Genomic DNA, 26,524 nt, shown 5'->3' on the forward strand with positions numbered 1-26,524 from the left:
AGTTGGTTTCCGGATAATAACATAAGTAAAAATAGATAGAATTTTATACAAGATTTGAAACCACAAAAGGAAGGTTGGGATTGATTTTGCAGACAATATCGTGTGTTAGTATGGATCTTTTTGAAATTGTACCACATAGTTCCATTTCACAAAGGGAAGGTTGGGGTTGAGTTTTGGGGTAATTGCCTTAAATGTTCAGGAATAAGGGGGCTGAAAACAAGCCTTTTTGCTAGTTTCCAATAACTTGTGCGTAAGTGCATGGATCTCTCTGATATTGTTATGCAAGATACCATACCACAAAGGGAAGCCTGGGATTGAATTTTACCATGATGTTAGATTATAGATATCAGACCAGATTTTAGGTAAATTAAATGTCCAATTTCTAAATTTTAAGATCTTTGACCACATTTATTTTGTGTCATTCCAAATTCAGACAGTATCCAGCTTCACTACTTTGCCCGAACTGTTCATAGTTCGGTCTATCAGGCTGTGTGCAGCGAAACATTTTATTGAGTTTTGGTATGTTTTTCTTACACTATGCAATAGGTATGCATTTGGTGTATGGAATACATGTGTATCTGACCGGTGTCTTCTAACCTTGACCTCATTTTCATGCTTCAGTTGTTTAAATTAGTTTTTGTTATTTTTTGGTCTGTTATTGGTCCTCAATGCTCTTCAACTTTGTACTTTATTTAGGCTGCTATTTTATTTATTATAATGTTATTTTTTTCTTGTGAGTAATATGATAAATATATTAAGTATATGCGTACCTTGCAAGATCCTCATGCCATTCAGTTTTCGTCTGACCTTGACCACATTTTATGGATCAGTGAATAAGGTTAAGTTTTCGTGATTAAGTTCATATATTAGATACTGTATAGTTCTACTTACTTTGGTGTATGGAACAATTTTAACGTTTGCATGTCAAACTGGCAGATGTCACCTGAACTTGTCCTCATTTTAATAGTTATGTGGTCAAAGTTAATTAATTGTGTTTTAGATGTAGGAAGATGTGACGTGAGTGCCAATGACACAACTCTCCATCAATATAACAATTCATAAAAGTAAACCATTATAGGTCAATGTACGGCCTTCAACACGGAGCATTGGGTCAAACCGAACAAAAAGCTATAAAGGGCCCCAAAATTACTAGTGTACACCACTTTCGTAGTGAGGTGGCGGATTACGCGCTCACAAATATGTATAGCCACCTCCAAATTTGTATATGTCTGTCCTAATTTTGGAGCCAGTAATTCAAGTTCTCGCTGATGCATGTCTGTCAGATTTGTTTCTTGTTAATCATTTCGTTGTAAAGCATGCCATATATTTTTTTGAAGCAATTGTTTGTATGCCAATCTTTGTGACGCAGATCAGAGACTCCGCTCAGATCAAGCCATAGTATTTTGTCAAACAAGCTCCTGGTCTGCCATTCGTAAAGACCTATCCATGTTTTCAGATGCAATTAATTGAAAAACGTTAGTGCATTTAAGAAGTTTCAACATATGTTTTTGTATAAATGGGGACAACCGTTTGACTATAAATGAAATCCAGAGGTTTGAGGGAAACAAGTGCATTTTTATACTTGTCTGTTCTCCATTAGTACGATGTTTCAACAATATATGGAATCATTTCAGTTGTACAGTTTTACTTAATTATCTCTGATTAAATACGGTTTTGTATATTTAATTGATGTTTCTTTAAGGAATAGGCCAGGTGCTCTTGTTCATTCATAACATTATCGTTCATTCATTAATTTATCGTAAAATCAAAACCACTTCACAGATTAAACGTAGTGAAAAGTAAAATCACAAAAATACTGAACTTAGAGGAAAATCAATTCGGAAAGTCCAAAATCACATGGCAAAATCAAATAACAAAACGCATCAAAAACGAATGGACAAGAATTGTCATATTCCTGACTTATTACAGGCATATTCAAATGCAGAAAATGGTGGATTAAACCTGGTTCTATAGCGCTAACCATCTCACTTAAATGACAGTCTCATCAAATTCCGTTATATTTACTTTGATACGTTAAAAGGCTGGTTAAATTGATGAGATATGAGTGCCAATGAGACAACTCTCGATCCAAATAAAAAATCATAAAAGTAGACCGTTATAGGTCAATGTACGGCCTTCAACACGGAGACTGGGCTCACATTGAACAGCAAGCTATAAAAGTCCACAAAAATAGAAATGTAAAACCATTCACCCGGGAAAACCAACAGTATAATATTTGTTAAAACGAGAAACACGTATGAACTACATAAACAAACGACAACTACTGTACATCAGATTCATGACTTAGAACAAGTGCAAATATTTGCAGCGGTATTTTACATTTTAATGGTACCAAAACCTTCTATCTTTTCTGAAACATTAGTAAAACATCTCAACATTGAAAAAAACGCTTTAAATATCAACAAAAAATGCCCACAAATGGGGCATACAAATTAACCCACACCACCATGGCTACAAAAGAAAGCGACAAACAGACAAACAAATGAACACCAAACACAACGAATGACTGAGCAACAGAAACTCCATTTAAAATTTGAGGAATGATCTCAACTTTTCCTGAAGGGCAGGTAGAGTCTGTTCCTCATGTGGCACCCATCGTGTTGCATATACTAGTACAAACAAATCGGTAGGTCACATTCGAGAAAAATAGGACACGATTGTAGTGATGACAATTGGAATATGCCCGCTTTTACCTGTGAAATAGATATTCCAAAAATTAACCATTTGTAATTACTGGTCAATTTTATTAAATAAATGATTTGCTATGAGTGTAAACAACTAAATTGGTTCTACAGAAATTTCGGAGAATGTCAAACGTAGTCATTTATTGTTCGCATAGAAAATCTTCATCATTTCTTTGTGATAACGAGTCTTCCTTGTATTGGGTAACTATTGACAAGTGCAATGTTACAATATTCCAAACATTACACAATATTCATTAATTCAATTTGATTTGAAACACTGTTTACTCATAACAGTTGAAGTAACGATAAACCATCATTATTCGTGAACATCAAATAGAAATGCTTTACCATTTCTTTCATTACAAACCAATAAACAGTGGCTTGATTTGTCATAACACATTGCTCTCGGTTTTAATATGCCATCCTTCCTGGTAAGTAGTTCTTTATAATGTTTACCATCCGGTGAGATGACTATGACATTGTTGTATCCATAACTGCCCACATATACATTACCCATCTCATCTGTAATAACTCCTTCCGGAAACTTCATCATTTCATCAGTAAACTTCCATAAGATTGCTCCAAACCAGTCACAGCAGTATAAAATAAACCCACCAGTAAAGAACAACCTGTCTGTAGCAGTTGACACGTACTGTAGTGAAAGGGAACCTGGTGAAGTCTGATATGAAGTTGATTGGATTATTTCTCCTTTCAGATCTATTCCATCTATAATGAACTTGTCATGAAAATGAATAAACAGAAGACCTTTTTGATACGATATCCCTTTGTTGTCACTTCTTGTTCTTATCGCATTTTGTACTCGTCCTGTATCGATACTTATGATCTCTATATAGGACTCATTATATAAGACAGCAACATCTGTGTTATTTATAGCAGTTAAACCCCGCGGATCATCCGGCAATGTGATGTCTTCCTTATGCCTCCCGTCTGTTTGGTGGATAATTAGTCTTTTTGTAGTCAGATCAACAAAAACAAATAATTTACCAATGATGACACAGTCGATGATTTGGGAACCTTTTATTACTGGAACGTTTATTTTACACAATAAACTGGTTTTCAATTGAAGAGGATAGTTATCAGATGACAGTTCCTCTGAATAATAATGTGCATAATTATTTGAAAAAAGCAAGAATTTTAAACTGTAAAAGTAATCATACATTTGTTATATTGTTAAAATTGTTCAAAACATTTTTGGCCTAAAAATAAGTCTTCATTTGGTAAGATATTTTTAAACATCTTTGTAATACTGGGAACAGTATTTGCCTGGCATCTTCGTTATAATGATTGTGTAACAAATTTTCATGCACGTTAATGTTTAATTGTTTTTGTCTCTTATTGGTAAGCAATGCAAGTTAATTGAAATATTACCCCGATTTTGTGTTATTGTCCATGGATTTATGAGATCTGAACAGTGGTATACTACTGTTGCCTTTATTAATCAGAAATGACTGTAATATAGCTATAACATTGTATAACTGTATTATTTGTATGTCTATTTTGCTAGACCGGCTTTTCTATCATATTTTGAAAGATTTAGGTTAGTATTTTAAAGGATGAATTGTCAATTTCATCTAGACTAACTTATATACAGATGGTGTGTTTTGCTATGCAACATTCAGTTTATCCATTATAGATTTCAATATATAACGCAAACACGTAAATTCGTTACAATGTATCAAAGGAGGACATGAGCGCCCATCACAACAACTGCTGATTTCGGGCAATATCATTAGCTGTGTAGATCTAAATTTTTTACCAATTTGCGTTTCACAACTTTACTTTGACTATCTGCTTTACAAAACACCACATTCTTATTTTGATATACTCATGGCTTTGTGGATTTTTTTTGTAGACATAGTTTATCTAACACAGTCAAATATTCAAGATAATTAACAAAAAGGTATAAAAATTAAAAAAAAAAAAGCTTAACATCTTTAATTCCATCCCCCAATTATCCCTCAAACAATCGTGTTGTCGTCCGTTGATTTAGCATACCAGTGTTGCAAATAATTCAGATGTCAGCTGCCGTGCTCATGAGTTTGTAACACAAATAGGATTGCAATTAATTTGGACGCATTAAAAAAAAAAGATTGTTTTATTCGAATATTTATTGCACCCTCTGCACATTTACCAGGCTAGTCTTTATGTTTTCATACATATTCTTTATTTGGGCTCAAATTAAGTGTCTTTTACCTTTTAAAATTTTGAGTCATATATAAGATCATGCCCGGCAGACAATAATCAGAAAGTTAAGGATGTTGCTCTTTTTATTATATGCTGTTCAGTTTTCTTGCTTTCAGCTCTTTCGACTGTTCAAGATAGGGAAGGGTTGTTTGCAAATATGAAACCCAAATCAACCATGCACATGCTGTATATTCTCAGAAAGCGATATGGAAGTCAGTAATTGTCATTGGTTGCAGTTCTTATCATGTTTGTTTTTTCTTTTGTTTATTGTATGTGTCGTGAAATTTTGCCTCCGAGCGGTTTGAATAGAAAAGAATATGATGGCAAGTAATTCACGAAATCAAAGTACAAAATCAATATAATTTATTCACATAGATTTTTACGAATATTAAATAAATAAATCAGTACAGCTGGCAAAATACAAATAAAAAATTTGAACATGTGTGTCAGCGAATTTTGCCCAAATCGAAAAATTACCCCGATTTTGTTTTATTGTCCATGGATTTATGAGGTTTGAATATAGCTATAACATTGTATAACTGTATTATTTGTATGTCTATTTCTAGACCTGTTTATCTATCATATTTTGAAAGATTTAGGTCAATACTTTTAAGGATGAATTGTCAATTTCATATAAACTAACTTATATATAGATGGTGTGCTTTACTATGCAACATTCATTTGACTATCTGCTTTACAAAACACCATATTCTTATTTTGATATACTCATGGCTGTGTTGACCTTTTTGTAGAGGTAGTTTATTTAACGCAGTCAAATATTCAAGATAATTAACAAGAAGGTATAAGAATTAACAAATTTATAATTTAAAAACTTGTCTAAGCTTAACATCTTTCTTTTGTAGACGAAACGCGCGTCTGGCGTATATACTAAATTTAGTCCTGGTATCTATGATGAGTTTATTTATTCACTCCATCTCCCAATTATCCCTCTAATTATCGTGTTATCGTCCGTTTATTTAACATACCAGTGTTGCAAATAATCCGATGTCAGCTGCGGTGGTCATGAGGTTCTAACACACACAAATAGGATTGCAATTAATTTGGATGAATTTGAAAAAGGTTGTTTAGTTCGAATATGTATTGAACCCTCTCTATATTTACCATGTTAGTCTTTATGTTTTCACAGTGTCTTTTACCTTTTGAATTTTTGAGTCATATATAAGATCGTTTTCCGGAAGACAATAATCAGAACGTTTAGGATATTGCCCTTTTCGTTTTATCCTTTTCAGTTTTCTCATACAACTATTCGAGTAAGGGAAGGGTTGTTTGAAAATATGAAATCCATTCAACCATGCACATGTTTGTTTTTGTTTTGGCTTTTGTTTATTGTATGGTACAACGATAAAGACTTTGTTTTCCTCTTATATATGGAATATACAGGATTGATTGAATACAAATAGTTTTTATTTCCAACTGTATCTATTAAAAAAGAATATTCCCGTTGTTCCTAATAGCCGTATCTCCTGGAATAATAGTGTGAAACTAATGACTATTTTGACATGGATTGCATATCTATTCTGTTAAGAGATCACATTTTTTCCTTCTATATGTTTTACTTACCTCTTAATTCAATTGTTCGTTCCTGTTCATCATGAATACCTGAAAGTTGCTCTATTTGTTCTGTTTTTTCTCCACTATTCCTCTCCCTTTGCACATCTTAAAATATTATCACAACTAGTGTACAAATGCATCGTTTACAAGGCATATACTCATTAAACTATACTTCTATATCTAATATGTGTCTTGATCTAGTCTATAGAATCTTATTTTAAAAAGCTTTGCCATCGCATGACAAGAGTCGAGACAAAATTAAACACTCTAGATAAAACTTGAAGACCGTTTTAATAGAAAAGATAATAATACAACAAGCTTGATAAAAAAAATGCCCCAATGCAAAGAGAGAATAAGCAGGTAGGAAGAAAGTGTACAATTCTTATCTGACAACACAGCCTATAAAAAGAGGGTAGACCATATCTTCAATGGTATTGATTCGACAAACATTTGTTTAAGACAAACTAATAGACAAAGAGTAATTAAAAGCAAACTAAATATTGTTGTTTTATATATATACACATTCATAGATCTACAATCTCTCGATACCTGTATCTCGGCGTTGTACAATGTCATGTTTTTCTCTGACTGTTTATGACGTCTTAACACTAAATCCATTGGATGTTAGATGTGTACGTATTGATAATTTAGTCTTAGATGCCTGATTTTTTATAACTTGTTTGTGGCTTTGACGTTGACATCCATATAGGTCTTTAAAAGTTTAGACTGACAATTCAACGTATGTTTAACTACGCCTATATGACACAGTGCCTAAAAAACACTTCGATATTAACCATACCAAAAGACGTAAAATTATAATAGGCTTTTAGCTTCATACTGATATTGCTACATAGAAAATGTGTTGAACAACAAGCTTTTATCAATACAGAAAAATTATGGCTAATGCATATAAAACTAACAACTACTCACTAGTGAATTGATTTTTAACCGACCTGCGGAACATCTAATTTTTATGAGAGCATATATGATGCGTTTTCTCTCACGGAATAACAATATTCATAACGATTCTAGAGGATTGGTAAACATTTTCTGACATTTAAAAAGTGTTATTTTTGTCCTCTGGTCGTGTTTCCTGTGACTGTTTTGCATTGTGTTTTACACAACAATAAGGAAAGCTTATTTGTGGATGGCTTGCTCATTGTAGAAGATTTGTCTACTTTATCCAAAATCTCAATATTCATGATATTCGGATAAGTATTTGGGGTTTTAATTTCAGAACTTAAAATCCCACTTTGACAAAAGTAGTTAAATATCACTTTACATGTCTTTTTATCAATATGATATATTTTTAAAATTTTAGAAAATGGATTGGATCTGTATATATTCAGGTCCAATAGTTATCAAAGGTACCAGGATTATAATTTATTACGTTCAAATTAGGTCCTTACCAAAATGACTCATTTTGTAGTTTGATAAGAAGCCCCAATTTCAAACATCAATATATAGAAAAGAATCTCTGTAAAGTTAATGCCGATAGCGTTTATTCATAAAAAATATATTTTTGTATGGTTGCTTTTTTCAAATAAAAAGTTAAATGATACTTCTCAGACCTTGCACAATGATCCGAATCGAAAAACGAAAAGAACAACAAATACATATACTACCTGGTACTGTCAAATTCACTAACACATCAGCAACTTCTTTTGAATCAATTGCCACTTCTGATAGCATTCCAGACAGTATTGTGTTTATTTCGTTTTTCAGTAAATCAACATTTCTTAGAACTGTTTTTGCTATCTCTGTATACATGTTCAGGTCCTCACGTGATATTGCCATAATTCTTATATTTACGTCAGATTTTGCGCTCAATCTCATATCTTGAAGGTAGTCAAAAACTTTCGTTTCATCCCATGTTGTTGGTACGTTAAGTTGTAAAAAGGCGGGTACATGTACACTCCTTTGCAAGTCTGGAATAGGAAAGTTACATGTTCTTATCATAGGTTGTCGTTTTTCAATAATTCTTTAAATCATTAGTCTTTTATCATAATATGGTTCTTAATTATACCATTAAAATTGAATTTAAAAAACATAAACCAACATGACTGTCCTTTATATAAAACTATCCATGTCGTTTTACTGAAGCTTTATACAACCATGTTATTTTATTTATACATGTAAATTGCGAATATGGCCAGTTACATTTGGACGTAGGCAAATATGTATGAATGCAACTGATTTTTAGTGACGGTGAACTTTTGTAATTACAAAAAAGATATGCTGACATATGGAATATTAATATCAATAATGTTGTCATTTTTATATATTTCTTGCTTACAAAACTTTGATTTTTTGAGAAACTAACGATTTTCTTATGCCAGGCATAGATTACCGTAGCCATATTTGGCACAACGTTTTGGAATTTTGAGTTTTCAATGCTCTTCAACTTTGTACTTGTTTAGCGTTATAAATATTTTGAAATAGGCCCAGTAGTTTTAAAAGAAAATATTTTTAAAGAAAATTGATGAACGTCGACAAGTGATAAAAATCTCATTGTGTTATATGGAGCTATGAGCTACCCTTATGGAAATGAAAAGTTTACAAGAACACAGGAAATAGTGTTTGCAGAAACATCAATGTTTGCCGTAAGATTACCAAAAAGTTTATTTAAAATTATAAAGAGTGTTTGCCGCAAGATTGCAGAAAACTTTGACCATTCTCTATGTTTGCCGCAAGATTGCTGAACACTTGACCGTTCTATATATTTGCCAGAACATTGAAAGAACCACACAATATTGACTAGGCATGCGTATTAACCTTAAAAAAGTTTGCTGGAATTTTTCAAAGACTGTTTGTATATAGGCAGGAATTGACTTTTTAGAAATGCTGCTGTGTAATATCTAAGATATAAATTGAATGAGTCTACACACATGCCATTGGAATATGTGTAGTTCCTGCAAGAAAAAAAAACATACACACTCCTTTATGCTTACTTTTTGTCCTATATATGTGTTTTTTTGTTTCGCAATAAGTGGTTGAACATGACATTAAACAAACCCTACACACTCCTTAATTTTTACCTTTTGTCATAGTTGTGTGTGCGTTTATTTGGCAATGATTGGTTGTACATGACACTTAACTCCCCTTCATATTCCTTTAAACTTACCTTTTGTCCTATATAACCTTCATTTGTCTGGTAAAATGGTTACAACAAGTTTGCAGCAAATGCTTGCTGCAAGTTTGCGGCAATGATTGCTGCAAACTTGCGGCAAATGTTGCCGCAGGGCTTATTTGTTCAGTAAGGGTATTCATAAAACATACCTTCTTCTACTTTTTCTTCAGGCGTCACCACTTTCATTGTTTCATGGTTTCCAAAAACCTCGATAAGTATATTTATCTTGTCAACACAAGTTTTAAACTTTTCTGTTAAATAAAAATTAGTAAATGCACAAAATAAAATATTCTAGAATTTAGAATGTATGCAACATGTTTTAAAGTCGATAACTGGAAGAATTATAAAGACATTATTCCGTTCATGTGTAGATAGGTCGAAATCTTTTACTGGTCATATTTGTTTAAAAGCCTATATAAAATTAATCGTCACAAACAGATAGCCATTTTCGAATTGTCTTTCAAATCTTGAAGAACAACCAATTTTTCAGTTACGATTATATGATTAGAAATGTGACTGATATTTATTGGTTATCCAAAACTAACGGAAAAAAAATCTCATCCGAAGCAAAATTCAGGTTTGAGCAAGACAATTTTAACAGAATTGAAACAGTATATTCCGATAAGTATTATACAAGTTTGCGTTCACTGAGAAATGATTTTGTAAAAATCCACAAGACACGAACAATACCAAAAACAGTCAAAATAGACACAATATCGATAGAAGAGTATTCGTAGTTATTGGCATTTATTTTGAAAAAAACCTTTGATCTTTTTTTTATATAAAAAATCTATATACATGTATATTCTAAAGCAGTGCGCAATTGATAAAATTACTTTTTGACGTGTCGTTTCTAAGTCAGTTATTTATTGACGTTTTTAATCCGGATAGACATGAATTATTTTTAACTTGTTTTTTACTGCGTACTTGCTTCCAGAAATTGGGTATACCGTCCGTCATTGCCTTTTGTCGATGTGATAGTCAAGTTCGTAGAGTTTATTAATGTGTTCTTATGTTGTTATGTAGGTTCTGTTGTTCTTGGTCAAGAGAGGATAGAGCGCCTTCCGAAAAATGTTTTTCTTTTTGATAAAAAAAAAATTGCTAGTTTTGTCGTTTTTACATTCGTTCATGCCAGGACTTGTGCAGCTTAATTTGCTTAGTGTTGAAGGCCATTTGGTAATTTGTAGTTGCCAGGACAAGAAAATAATGATATTTTATAAGAATAAGCTTGATAAATGTTTTCCTGAGTAAAAAAATCAAAAACAAATCATTGCTTGTATTGTCTAAAGTGTATAGGTAGTGGTGTTGCTTTTTTTACATTTAAGATTTCAAAATGGTATATAAGTAAGTAAGCCGTAAATATAAACAAGAGTAAAAAAAAGAATCATGAATTATATTGTCCTCGATCAAAACGTATATTTCGTTATTAAAAAAAATTCAGTGCCCGAGGTTTCATATTCGCAACTGCATGGTGAACACTCTTGAAAGTTTTGTATTTTATATAAACACACTTGAATTGACATTGGAAGATCATGGAAGGGTTTCAACATGCCTGTCATTAAGAAACCAACGGCTAAAGAAAATATGATATTCTGGCTATGTAAAATATGCCGTAAAAGTTGTAAAATTTATTATATTTTTTTTTATAAAACCAAAAATGTTTAAACCGCGGCTGCTTTATTAATATCTGTGATATAATGTCATTTGTTAATAATAGTAAAACAGTAGTTATTTTCGATTGAATTGATTTTCGTTCCTTTATTTCAGGGCTTTATGATGTCTACTATACGAACAAGTTTCTTTGTTAAATATTTGTTTGTTTTAAGATTAAGATTATAGCACAATTATACTGCTGTACCTCATTTTTGACTATCTTACCTGTTTTTCTGTTTGTTTCGTTCACATATCGTTGTCAATATTATGGAATTTTATGCAACTGTCATACAAGTTGGGGTGTAGCTAGTTATGACCAGTTATATAATCAGATTAATTTTCTACATACGATTAAACTGTACCAAATCAGGAATAAGACAGTTTTTATTCATTTTCCATGGAGTTCAGTATTTTTGTGATTTTACTTTTTAGACAAAAAAACTCATTTTTTTCCTTTTATGTCTGTTTGTTTTGTTCACAAATCGTTGTCAATATAAATTTCTTTTCGTTACAAGGCTTAACGAATACCATTATACGTAGTAATTTGCAACGGGTGTATTCGCCCATGCATATGTAGAGGGAATAAAAACAATCGACGGTTTTCATTCAACAAGTCTAGACGTTTAATTCAATTGCTGTTAAGGTCTGTTCGTTTTTTTTTGTTTTTGTTTAAAAAAACCATTTTTGTTCTATATAGGTAATGTCTTTCACACGTTTACGATTATTCTTACTAGGATATATTTGTACATTGCAATAGATGCACGTGTACACTGTTTAACTTACATATAGTTAATTGTTTCTTATATTTTGTGATTACATTTTGTAGATTTTGCAGGCTGTTTGTCATACTTTTAATGAAAATAATATGATGAGGACCGGTTTTGTGTATCACCAGCACTTCTATGTGTTAAATGTTTGTTGACATGTTAGTATGTTCTAAATGTATAATTAAATGACTAGATACTGCAAACCTACATCCCATAAATCATTTCTGTTTTGTGTCATTGAGCCTTGTAAAGAAAAGAAATGATTTATGTTCGGTTGAACACATGAAAAAAAACCAACGTAATTTAATGCGTCTGTCATACAAGTGAGAGGTTTAATTAGCTATACAACCAGGTCTTTTCAACCATTTTCTACATAAAAAATGCCTGTCCCTAATCAAAAATTTGACAGTTGTTATTTATTCCTTTTATGTGTTTAAGAATTTGATTTTGCCCTTTTCTTAGGTAATTTCCGTTTTCAAAATCCCTGGCAGTTCAGTATTTTTGTTATTTAACTTTTCAGACACCTCTGACGTAAAGTACTTGTATGTATGTGTGCGGAATGTTGATATTTACGTATTCTGTTCATGGTGGTCTGGCAATTAATTTCCATCGATTCACTGAATACCCTAGGCATCTTTGATTGTAAAGCATTTGCTTTTTCCACAAGTTCTTCACACTGGGCCCTCTTTTAAAATATAATATAACAACAATCAAAATAATTATTCATTCTGTTTACTATCGTATCAAAAACTCAATTAAGTTTATTCAAACCTTCGTTATACGTAATGTACAATTATTTTTTTAACAACATGTTTAATTAGTCTATGATTACTTTAAGTTTCTAAGAAGACATTTATTGTGATCACTACACCACTTCAACTTATTTAGAGACTTTTGTTTCTGTTTAAATCCTGATATATATATACTCCAATCTATTATATGATAATATAACCTAATTTAGATTTTACAAAAAAAAATAAATTGTGATTTGTATTTGTCGGAGAATATACCATCTTACCTCAAATTCAGCACATTTATTTCTCCAGTAATCTCGACAAAGAATCTCATAATTCAACATATAAGCCGGGATAACTGTGAGCTGTTTCGTGTAAATAATCTTTTTCGTGATTTCCTCTTCATAGTCTTTGTCTATTAAACTAGCTATTCCTAATATGGATCCTTTCAATGTATCCCATTTGGCATTATATTCATTATCTGTGAGCTCTTTTATATCTGACAGGTGGAATATTTCGTTTCGCACATCTTTTATTTGTGTCATCCAATTATCCAGCCCTTGCTCTCTTTTTCCACATTTTTGCAAAATATAGTTCGCAAGTGTAATATCAACGACCTTTATATCAATGTTTTCTATTGCATAATAATTACAGATGCAAATTTGGGTCACTTTACCGCCAACATATTTTTTATGAATTGGCAGCTGTTTCGTATCATCCGATTTATATAATAAAAGTAACTGTTTTCTAGCTATCAATCTTTCGCCCTTTATCTTTTCTGAAACACATTCACAGCAATTAAGAGTTTCATACACATGAACTAACTTGTGCTTTTCTTTCTTCGAATTAAGAAATGATTCAAAGCTAGAAGAACCGAGTATGTTTTGTTTTATATATTTCCAGACAACATCACTTGCAATTTCAACTATAAGAGCCACTATCTTGAAAAAGTTATCCCTATCCTTTGGTGCCATATCTGGAACGAATCAAGTTTTTATAGACTTTTGAGTTACAAATTCATAATTTGGATCCTCAGCTAATGAAATATATTTGTAGTCAAAACAATCTAATCACGTTTTGTTCTTTAAGTAACGATTGAAATTATACACCACAGTATATCTTCTTTAATTCGTATGTTGTTAAACACAAACACTGTTTCATTGTATTCATCAGTTTCCATTATATCAATTCGCGTGTGGTGAAACACAGACAATGTTTCAATTATCATTGAGCGCTCAAAAACATGTTTAACCCCTCAACATTCTTTTTGTGTCAATCCCAAGTAAGTAGCCTGAAGCTTAGTGGTTGTGTTCCCATCTGTCATATTTGTTTGTTTTGTAAATAAGGCTGTTACATTTCAACCAATTTGTTTCATATTGTTCATGTTAGGGTCTTTTATAGCCAACACCACTGTATTAGTTTTACTCATTGATGAAGGCCGAAAAGTTGTCTATGATTGTTCACATTCACTATGTTTCAACTTTGGTTGATAGTATTTTAGAATCATACCACGTTACCTCATCTTCTTATAATATAATTACAATTATGAATTGGAAACAAAATCATGTAGCTGCATATAAACCATGATACACAATCACTATTTGCAAAACATATAACAAAGCAATAAAAAACTGTTTCTGCTATTATTGCTATTCGTTCTAGATTAGTCGAAGATTTGTGGAATATAACGACTGACATTATTCGGGTTATAAAACAGTCATATTCGGAATATTAAAAAAACAGGAGTGGGTTATCGGCCGATATTTGACCGGAAGTGATACTTTATCTTATATAACAATGATTTACTCAATTTTGTACAATACAAGCCAAACGGGCCATAAAAATAATGTCTTTTTCCTGTGAAGACGTCATTTCGAAAATCCAAGACGGCCGCCATGATCGGATGATTTTTTTCATGGCTACCCCCCTTATATGATTACATACGCATAAAGGCATGTTCTTTCAAAGTTTCATGCTTGTATCACCATTTGCATGATTTGTGTGGTAAGCTGCTTAACTATTCGAATGAATTCACTTGGACAAATCTCACATCGCACTGCAAGTGAAAATAAATAACTTATCATCGGGTTGACCGGAATTTAGGATAGATATCGGTTATAATATAATGTCCATTAGAGAAGAGTCGTATTTCTTACAAATTATAAATCTATATGAAACAAATGTATTTTAAAATTGTCTAACAATGTCAAATGCTTTTCGAAATGCACAATGACTTGTCTAACGTGCAAGATATATTTCTCTCTCTTAAAATGGTCCACTCTTCTATATTCCCCTTCTGACGGACAATCATCGTTTCTGAAGACCATACTCGCTAATGGTATTAAGGGAGAGCTGAATACTGAATTTACTAAAATGGAATTGTCTGAACGATTTTGAATTTACTGCAGTTAATAAAACTTACTACTTACTAAAAGAAGAAAAAGGCAAAAATATCAAATGAATTTCATAAAACATCAACAAATGAATTAACAAGTCTACAAAAACGAAGAAGCCGACATAAGATAAGTTATCTCAAGAAACCATATACCAGAATAATAACTGTAAAAATATGATACTCTTACAAAGAGCTTCGGATGTAATTTTTTTTAATAAATATTATGCTATCATTTAAGAATTAAGCGGAACGGTTATAATGTAGAAGTTTAACTATATTGCTTTCGATGTGTAACTGTCTTAACTTTCATATTCACTCTTAGTAGTTAACTGGATCGACACGCTAAGGTTAATGTTTAACATGATAGTGTACACTATATTTGAGTCAGGAAGTGACATATGCTACTAATGAGGGGAAAAGTTCACCATTGAGCGTCACTGATGAGTCTTATGTAGACGAAACGCGTGTCTGGCGTTTTGAATTATAATCCTGGTACCTTTGATAACTATTGATACCATAACTGTAAGTAGTGATATGCAGTGAATTCTGATTTTGATGTCCGTTAACAGTACTTCTAAGCAAATGTAATCTGCACGAGCTGAGCAAGACCAATACAGAGTTGCATTTATTATTAATCCACCATTTTCTACATTTGAAAATGCCAGTACCAAGTCAGGAATATGACAGGTCTTGTCCATTCTTTTTTGATGCGTTTTGTATTTTAATTTTGCCATGTCATTATAGTCTTTCCGGATTGATTTTCCTCTTAGTTCAGTATTTTTGTGATTTTACTTTTTATTGTATTGCATGATGTCAGAGTGACACTGGCTTTTCTTTATTTGTTTATTACATAGGTATCACTTTTATACCGATGTTCCAGGGACGCCAGAAGTAAAAAAAATACCAACAGCTGAATGCACCAAAACTGAGTCACGTCAAAATGAACACGACCAAGAGATAATATCATGATGACAAATGAGGTGTAAAAAAATATACAAGACTCCAGCACCCAGAAGCTGTTACTCTTGGCCATCTTATAGTATTTATGAAGAAGACCCTTAACAGCATTCAATAAGTTTTGATACATCCATATTCATATCTGTTGACACCCTTGGCTATTGATGTTTTTTTCAGACATTGCTGACGCTGTAAAGTCAGAGTAAAGGCTACAGGATGTTGATTAAAATGTGAACTCAATACGAAATTGATATATAACTGCGAACTAAAAGTAAATATTTATAACCTCAAAATTGAAACCGTCTGAGATGACAGTTGTTTTTAAAGTAGCGGTTAAAACATACACGACACTAATGTCATCTGATTGGTAGTTTGGCTCAGGTGTTGAACTGCTTCTTAGGATTTTTGTTTTTTTTATGTTACTAATTTATGGTACAAAGACATATTCTTGGTAAACACACAGAGGTTACTACAAACTGTATCTCAGTACAGAGATAATATTTTTTTTTCCCTGCAAATGTTAGCCCTGTTTTACTTCAAATAAACTTATATATATGATCAAAATTTCATGAATCTGAAAAAAGACTTATAAATAATTACTTATATCTGGAATTAACCCTTGGTATAAATATAAATTATTTAAATTAGTTTCTGAAGTCTATTTAAACAATTGTCCATTGAAAGATGATCAAATGCAACATCTTCAAAATGGCTTATCTCTGTCAGTTGATAATCCAAAATCTTCTCCAAGAGAATTAAAGCACTCATTTACCGCTTGTGTGACATATTTATCATGTTTATGGAATTTTTAGTTCAAAATAAAGTGCAGTTTTTGTTTGTTTAGTGTATTATTATTACCTGATCTGGTATTCAACAGTGTTCGGATTCAAAACTAAATATACTCTTTTTATCCCCAATGTCCAGTAGTTTCCTATTTATACTATGAATTGATGATAATATAATTTTTAAATGAAAAAAAGTTCGTATATACAAAACATTTACATCATGTAATGATATAATTATTTTAGTGAATCAAAATTTAAAAATACAAGGGGTAGAGGAACTCCGAATAAAATTCAAAACGGAAAGTTGATAATCAAATGCCAAAATCAAAAGAATGGACGTATGACAGTCAAATCAAATTCCAATATATTGACATCGCTATTTGAACAAAACAAACAGAAAAAAGAGGTTAAAATGTCCAAATGGGGTACAATAGTCATCATATTGTTATATTCTTAATCACTGTTTGAACAAAACAAACAGAAAATGAAAGGAAAAATTGTCAAAAATAGGGGTACAATAGTCATCATATTGTTATATTCTTAATCACTATAAAAACAAACAAACTTGTTAAAAAGGTATCACAAAAGTGCATATAGATAGTGCACTTTAGCAAAAATAAGGATTTTTTATTTAACAAAGTACAATAACGGGATATTTAAGTACAAAGCTACGTCTTATGTATCAAAGGAACACAAAAAGGCATATAAACAAAGCACATTAGCAAAAATGAAAAACAAGAATACCATTTTTTTTACAATAGCACAAGAGCATTTTGATGGGTTGCAGATGTACATAGCTACGCTATATGTATCAAAGAAACACAAAAAGACATACTAAAAAAGCACTTTAGCAAAAATAAAAAATAGAAATGCAAAAATTTTCATAGAACACCAAAAACAGACTTAACAGTAAAATTGACATTCATAAAGACTAATAAAAGAATGCTTTAACACTTTTTTAAGATGATAATCAACGTCAGTATCCATATTCTATACTTCAAGACAATCGCGTATTAATTCTGATGTTGATACATTCTACATGTTCTATTTATCAATAAATTCTTTTTATCGCAAAATCATTGCGAATTTCATACGAAAAAGAGCAACAAAAATATTCCCTTAAATTTGACAATTGTACAACATAAAAACTGTATTTCTTTGCAGAAAAAACTGGGTCATAAACGTATACTTCGGGAGATTCTAAGCAAAATTTTGTTTGTTTGATGTTTTGTTTACATTATTTGGAAGCTTGAGGTAACACGGTACCATTTTGATTGGTCATCTTTCAGTGGTGTTTTTTTTTAAATCTTATTTGCAATGAAATTTAATGTAAATATTTGACTGAAGTACCGGACAGGTTCAAACTGTACTCGTGCCATGTATTTTGTTATCAAAAAGATAAATTCTGCAAGTAGTTTTTTGAAAAAATGTCAATTTAAGAAAGACTACGAGGGAAAAATTATGGGGTTATTATTTCGATAAACATCATTAACAAAAGAAAAGAAAACACACAATTCATTTAAAAATGTTTTGTTTTTTAAGAAAACATCCTTGTTGTGTCTTCAATCTCTTTGCTATTTAATCCTCTACAATTGTATATCAACCCAACATGTAATAGTCAAGTGCAATGCATAAAGCTTGAATTGAGATCTTAACACTATTTAAAAGCAGAAATATTCGTCGCTGATTTAATTTCGTTTATTTCGTGGATGAGAATTATCTACGAAATTAAAACCCAAACAAAAATGTAACTGTACATTAGTTTATGTTCTAACAAAATAATATTGAGATAATATAAATTATATAAATGATGACCAGAAATGCATACAATAAACTTAATAGGTAAATTGATTAGACAACGATATGCATGCTTTTTTTATTAGCTGTTAGTGGCTTTGAACTAGATAACTGCGAGTACTCTCAGATCTGTTCCTAGTGTCTTTTTGTTGTCGGGATGTACAAGTACCCGGCAACGTCCACTTGTATGTTTTGTCCATTTGATGTGTTAAGCCTTTTCAACTGATTTTTAGAGTTGTACTGTTATACCACTGTACTAGGTTTGAGGGAGCGTTGGGGTCCCGCTTACATGTTTAACCCCGCCCTATTATTGATTTATTTGCCTGTCCCAAGTCAGGAGCCTGTAATTCAGTCGTTGTCGTTTGTTTATGTGATACATATTTGTTTTTCGTTCATTTTTTTCATATAAATAAGGCCGTTAGTTTTTTCGTTTGAATTGATTTACATTGTCTTATCGGGGCCTTTTATAGCTGACTATGTAATATGGGCTTTGTTTATTGTTGAAGGCGGTACTGTGACCTATAGTTGTTAACGACTTGGTCATTTTGGTCTCTTGGGAACAGTTGTTCCATTGGCAATCATAACACATCTTCTTTCTCATAAATAGATGTCATTTAACATACTGAGGTGTTTGTAATTCACTCAAGTGTTAATTAATCTATTACACAATCATTGTCCTTGCATAAAATATCAAATGTGTGTATAAGCCAGTTAGTGTGTGCAGTTCACAACATAATTTGGTAGTAAAGTGTTGGTGATTAGTCACATAATGCACTGTACTTTATTATGGGAGAGAGTATAATATGTGTTGCTGATTCTTTCTTTATGCAAATGTAATAACAGACAAAAGGCAATGTAAGGGTTAAACTAATTATTCTAAATAGGGAGTGAACATAAAAACAAATTTGTTTTAAGCGGTAAAATTGATGGCATATTTTGGTATTATTATTCATTCAGTCATAGCGTCTTTGCATCGGAAATAGATACATTTATCAATACTATAAACTACACTGTGTCTATTTATAACAGATGACCGTGGTCACTTATGGTGAAGTTGAAATAATCCCTTTGTAAATTTTACAGGAAGCCATTAGGAGTTGGTTGACCGCGACAAAATATATATTATTTAACTGAACGGAATGAGTAATGTAATAGATGACATTAAAGTTTGTATTACTACTACAAGCGTAGAAAGGAATTTTCAACATAGAATGAAATTCAAAACAGTGTGGCTGTGGCTATTGATTGACAGATTAAATTCATTCATTGACTGGGACAATTTACGTGAACGTTTGTCTGTAACGACCACTGTTCACAACGTACCTACGATAGACATTTAAACTGTGGGGTCACCAAAGGTTTCTAAACGCCTTTAATTATAAAATAATTCGAAAAATTCATCAGAAATAATCTTTATGTTTTGATTTTATATAACTAATATAAATCAAAACATCGTGTTATTTCTGATTATTTTTTTCGAATTACTTTATTTAGGTGTTGAGAACCTTTGGTGACCCCATAGTTTAAGAGTCTTTTAAAAGAGCATATCGCGGGTAGTGTGACGTGACAAGCTAAACATGGACGTTGATGAATCTTAGTTTTTGGCGATTTTCTTACTCAAAACTGTAAGTGTTCAAGGGAACAACGGTCATGTTTGAAGATATTGCTAATGTCGCAATGATGTTGTCGAAAAACAACAAGTTGATAAATCTTTGATCTCGGTGTAACCAAAAAATCACCACTCTATAGCAAATTCTCCCAACGTCCGATTTAGCCAATCAAAATTCGTATAGTTACATAATAATTACCTCCCTTTAATTCCCCCCTTGGTTCAGTGTATGCAATAAATTAAAACTATTCATTTATGTAAACATAGCTCCTTAACTTTGGTAGTAAGAGGTGCACCCCCTATATTATCATATATACCCAGTCTGCCTCTCCTAATAGGCTTAGTCATTTTTTTTTATACTTTTATACACCACTTACACAAAGTCCACAAATGAACAGTGTTGGTGTTTTTACATGTTAAACAGAGAATGACATTGTTTCAATATTCAGAATTTTTTTTTTTAATTGTGATTTAACTAAAGCATGAATGTATATAAATATAAAACTGGTATTTGTTTCACAAATAGTATTTATATATGCATTGTCATTTCTAAGTTTATGAGAAAATACCAGTCATACAAAGTCAAAGAATTTATAAATGCATGTACAAACAAATAAAAGGTACTATTAAGTCATATTTCAGTTAACAGGCTACTGAGATTTTACAAAATGAGAGAATTGGCTCATCTCAGTTAATATATTATCTAATTTAATTTTTAGTTAAAGATGTGAAAATTTTAATTGATCACCACTTTCATTCAATTGACATTTTAAAGACTATTTATTACTTGTAGGATTTGCTTGATAACTATTAAAATGTTATAATCCAAATAAGTGACTTTAAAAGTTGTCAATCTACATTAACATGATCAATTGATGAAAATATTTCAATATCATACAGATTAAATACCTAACAGTTTTTTTTTTAAATATTTGCCACTGGACGTTAAGCAACCAACAATCATTTTGTTTTAAATATCTCCTTTATTGCCTATTTCCTACATGTTTTTAAAAAATCTTTTTGTGTGCTTATTGCTTTTAAAGTTTTGGTTATGCAATTTTATATTTGTCTTTTGCAGAATTTGTATTCACTGGTTTTTTTTTACTGCTTCCAAGTGACTTGACATGTAGGAAGTCTGCATTATCACGTAAGCATTTAAGTATTATAGTATTGTCACTGACACTTATTTTATAGTCACATGAAGTGATATGAAAGCTATTTAAAGATTAACTGCTTATGAGTTTAGATTAATCTGTCTATAATTATATTTATGTGTTAAGAAAGTAAACAAACATGGCAATTATTTTTTTACAAACATGTAAGTTTACTTTTGGTTTTACCAACCACTGCTGATACTTAGGGCTTATGCTCTTAAGCTTACTAACATTTTATTATATTGAAGTTCCCCTTTTGGCACAGAATAAGAATTTTTAATGATTTTTATGTTCAAAATATTAATAACAGGGCACTTTTAGAGCATATAAATCAAGTACAATGATTGAAGTAATAGATATTATGCATATACTAGTATATATAGCAATGGGGCTTATAAATTAAATATATTGTGTATAATAATATCATTTTTTTGCAGGATTTTAAGATGAATGAGAAACAATGGCTACTTCCAATACAATAGGACATTTGATAAAACGAATAAGACACAAAGACTGCACTTGTCATTCTAAGGAAGATCAACAAATGGAACACAAACAAGGATATTATTTTCATAATAGATTCCTGTACAAGAGATATAAAGAGAAAATTAATTCTCCTGAAAAGACTCTTCATTATACATATGTGTGACAAAATGAATGGAATCAAGACTGTTTTAACTGTGCTAAAAGGAATACAAATTAGAAGTTAATTCACTGTATTAAAAATAAGTGAGAAAAATTTGCTGTATGAAAAAGCAGGTTCAACAAAAGGAAATAGGTTGAAATGAATGAATAACTAACTGCAATGATTCTGGAACATGTGTTTAATTCATGATCATTAGAGGAAAAATTTATAAGATAGTGGAATACAAATAGTATGTGATATTGTGTCCTAATTATGATCACTGAGGAGAGGATGTTTCACAGAACTTTTACTTCATAAATGTGTCAATGTGAACAAATTGTGATTTCATTCGTCAGATAAAGTATACTTAGCTGTGCTCCATGGAATATTAAAATCAAAATTATTAATATTGTTTATTAATAATAATGTGAAACAAAAGCAAAAGTATTAGGAATGATGAAATGTTTTCACATACAAATTAGCAAATAGATTCATCAATAGGATCACCCATTCCCTAATTTCTATGATCATTGTGAAACATGTTTTATAAGAAAAACAAAAAATTCTATGATATTTGGTTATGATGGTAAGTTGTGACACATAGAAAAACATACATTTTGTAGCACATGAAGTAAAATAAGTTATGTTGGCTGCATTTAATACACAATTTCAAATCAATCAATCAGTGAATGTATATTTTAAATTACTTGGGTTAAATGAAACAATTTTGAGATTGCCCTGTAGTGTTTTCTGTCAGACACTGATCATATATTCCCTTACAAAAACATTCACTCCACCTTTTTAAGAAAGTACCAAACAATGCTTATTGAAAAGCAATTATCAATAATTCAATTATCTAATTACATGAAGCTTAAAAAGATGATAAATATTATAACTTTAACTTTTCAACATGGTTTAAACTGATGTCTGCTAGTTTTATGCTGTTTATCCTTAAAAATAAACACCTCATTGATGGTTAGCATTGCAATTATAAAAGATAATATATTATATTGATATAAATAAAATATAGATAATTAAACCAGTTGTCCAAGTTCATGATTTTTTCTAATTTAAAAAAACTTTACACCCTATATATACCTGTATTTCTGTTTCTTATACCTTAAAAGGAAGGCACATATTACAGCTGATTTCCTATTGCATGTAGAGCATGTTTGCTTTTTTGTATATTGTACAATGTTAATTTAAATAACATCCAATTACATTTAACTTTAATATTTACAGGTTTAAGTTTGTCTATATTTATTGTTTGAAGATGACAATCGTATGTGCTTTAAGCTTGGGTAAATGTTTATACAAACAAAAAAAAACAGGCCAACCAAACTTTTACTCTACAAGCTTTAGGAAATTAGCTGTAAAAGAAAATATTCTGCAGTTTTAGAATATTTTATTCTCATAAACTAAATACAAATTTAAGTTACAGAGATAATGGTACATATATACATACATAGAATAAATACATATTCTGGAGTTTTAAGTATGCTTGAATGAGACACAGAATGTTCATTGAATGTGTACATGGTGTAAAGGGAATGTGTGATGAAAATGTTGCAGGATTTGAAATATTATTAAATTTCCATTAGCTCTTGAACTATCATATTTGGTATTCATTTATTTAATAGTCCCATACTTACTGACTATCATAAGTTTTTTTTTATGAAATCAACATCTATTGTTCTTTAACTATGTTTTATATCAGTATGTGATAATTTAATTTATTGAGAGAAAAAATAAGCAGGACATTGAATATATATTCCAAGCTGTCATTATATATGGTGTGATTGCCACTGTGACCAACGACTGAATGATGAACAGTGTATGGGTCTGTATGATTTATTAAAAGAATGAGTAAGATTCGAGATTTTATTGTACACTCTGACAGTTTACACAGTTACAAGAGACAAAACCTAAACATGAGAGGCACCTCATCTGACAAAATAGAAAACACAATTCAAAGAACTATCTGATTGATTGAATGGTGTTTAATAACACTTCCCACACTGTTGTGTGAATACACGGAGGTCATGTTTTATTGGTAGATGAAGCTAGTGTCCGTAGAAAAATTCCGTACAGAAACCAAACAGAAAAAAAGGGGCTTCATACCAAGCCGATGTGTAATTATAATCATTCTGATATATTCTCCAAGTAAAATATACATTTCTTTTATTAAATAAATTGGTTATGGAGAAGATGCAACAAAAAGTACATTGAAATAAAGATCAGCAACAATTACCCGATGACTGAAAATTGTATTTCTTTTTACAGAATTACTTCCCTTTGAAAGTCACTTGTGCGTTTGTAAACAATGACGGACCCGAAAACTTATGAAACAAGTTAACTTTGACTCAAAAGTGCTAGCGTGTAGAAATAATGAAATTTAGATTCAAATAAACGTACAGAAAGCTGAATATTAATATTTTACGAAAACTGCTACTCGGTTCATGTTGTTTTTTCCGTTTAAGTGTTAGACGATGTAATATCTGAAGGTTATAGTATTTTTGGCGCAATTTAGTCGAAAATCTCCGTTTATTTAATAAATCTTTTCATTCAAAGGAGGCGAGTAGCACTTTTCTTATACTTTGGTTTATAAGCTATCCACAGATAACAATACTTAGAAAAACAAGAGTGTCTACACGCTAGCACTTTTGAGTTTACTGTTTTCATGTTTATAAATAGATTTTGAGGATCACGTGATAACCACGTGATAATTTGAGAATGTTATTTTTGAAAACGAAAATTTATATTGTCAACATACTAGCACAACTAAAAAATATAACACATTAAACTAACAATGAGTCAAAAAGTCTTTTTTATTAAAAGTTGAAATTTAAGCATCATTTTTTCATTTTTTTGAAAATACAGCATTAACATACCCGCGTATAGAGAGCAGTTGTCGTTACATATAAACGTTCACCTAAATTGTCCTAGTCAATGGATGAATTTAATGTGTCAATCAATGGCCACAGCCACACTGTTTTGAATTTCATTCTATCTCCAGTCAATGTCCTAAAATTTCATGACCTTCTTTCTTCTTTGTGAAATTAAATTGGGTATTTAAAATATTTCATTTTACTTATGTTTATCTTAATTTTGTACGCAATGTCTTACAATTGAAAAATATCGTGTTTTCATTTCAAAAATGAGTTCGAACTTCGTAGGATTTGACAAGAAAAAATCGATCAATTATTTTGATTTTTACATGATATATCAGTTTGTTATTTAGGTCATAGGAAATAAGTTTCCGGTGTTAACAATAATACGGAAATTATTGAACCAATGTATACATACTTTTTTTGTTTATACTTTTTGAACACGAATAGCAAATTAATAACATAAAATCGTACATTAGTTTGTTTTCTTTTAAACAAGTCTGTGTATATCTGTTTTAGGCAAATAAAGGCAACAGTAGGTTCAAAACATAGCCAATCAAACATCGTCTTGTTACTTTCTAAGGATCATTAAACTTTCAAAAAGCCTTGATGTCAAATTGACTGTGAATTGTCATATGCCTCCCCTCGCAGTGCTCCCCGGCATTTTGATATCATTTTATAATTAAGGTAACTTGAAACAATTTTCTGGTGAGAACAATCAATATATATTTATACAGCCAAACAAGTACAAAGTTAAAGAGCATTGAGGATCCAAAATTTCAAAAAAATGTGCCAAATACGGCTAATATAATCTATGCCAGGGATAAGAAACTCCTGAGTTTTTCGATAAATTCAAAGTTTTGTAAACAGGAAATTTATAAAAATGACAACACTATTAATATTCATGTCAACACCGAAGTATTGACTACGGGCTAGAAACCAACACAGATCATAGGTGCCTGTATTTGTTTGGACAAGCGAAAGAATGCAGCGGGAGGAAACATGTTTCATGAGATCTCAACGCTCCCTTATACATTTGATTAATGTGTAATAAACAAACACACATTAATATGCACAATAAAACTCAGTTTAAAAGAAGACCGAGACCGATGTCAAAAAGGAATGACAATGGATAACATAAATTAACAAGGAATTAATAGCAGTTACTTGCATGCGAGTGCCAGCCCTTTTTCAAAATGATAAAATATGAGTATTATCTGTTATTAAAGTAAACCTAGCATTATTCAGCATTACACCATTGTGTTTGATATATTTGCAATATATACAAATGTACTTACCTCGACATGTATCTGTAATGAAACTAACAAATCCTGGTTGTTCTTCAATCCGTCATTAAAAAAACAATATCATAGCAACAAAACAAAGCATTGATTCAAAACTATTATAAAAGATATTCAACATACTTTAAATCATGTTTAAATATCTGACACGGTCTTTAACACTTGTCATACGAAATAGTGTATATAAACACAACGTTTAAAATAAAAGTGTCACGCAGAGTGTTTATCATACGTCTCATACTTAAAC

At 31.0% G+C, this 26,524-nt stretch overlaps 1 protein-coding gene across 2 annotated transcripts; it reads right to left on the bottom strand.

Annotated features, from left to right (window-relative positions):
- Positions 1-2,744: 2,744 nt before the first annotated feature.
- On the bottom strand, positions 2,745-26,524 carry LOC139502145 (uncharacterized). Of its 2 annotated transcripts, XM_071291520.1 has the most exons (8): positions 26,275-26,471; positions 14,711-14,822; positions 13,051-13,742; positions 12,606-12,717; positions 9,762-9,863; positions 8,108-8,410; positions 6,492-6,587; positions 2,745-3,818 (listed from the first exon to the last, which is right to left on the bottom strand). In XM_071291520.1, the coding sequence occupies exons 2-8, from the start codon at positions 14,712-14,714 to the stop codon at positions 3,022-3,024; spliced, it is 2,106 nt and encodes a 701-aa protein (XP_071147621.1). In that variant the 5' UTR covers positions 14,715-14,822; positions 26,275-26,471; the 3' UTR covers positions 2,745-3,021. The 2 variants fall into 2 exon arrangements, with proteins under 2 accessions (XP_071147621.1, XP_071147623.1); XM_071291522.1 differs by lacking the exon at positions 14,711-14,822 and having other exon boundaries at positions 26,275-26,524.

The sequence above is a fragment of the Mytilus edulis genome, chromosome 13 (assembly GCF_963676685.1).
Source record: "Mytilus edulis chromosome 13, xbMytEdul2.2, whole genome shotgun sequence".
Classification (NCBI taxonomy): Eukaryota; Metazoa; Mollusca; class Bivalvia; order Mytilida; family Mytilidae; genus Mytilus; species Mytilus edulis.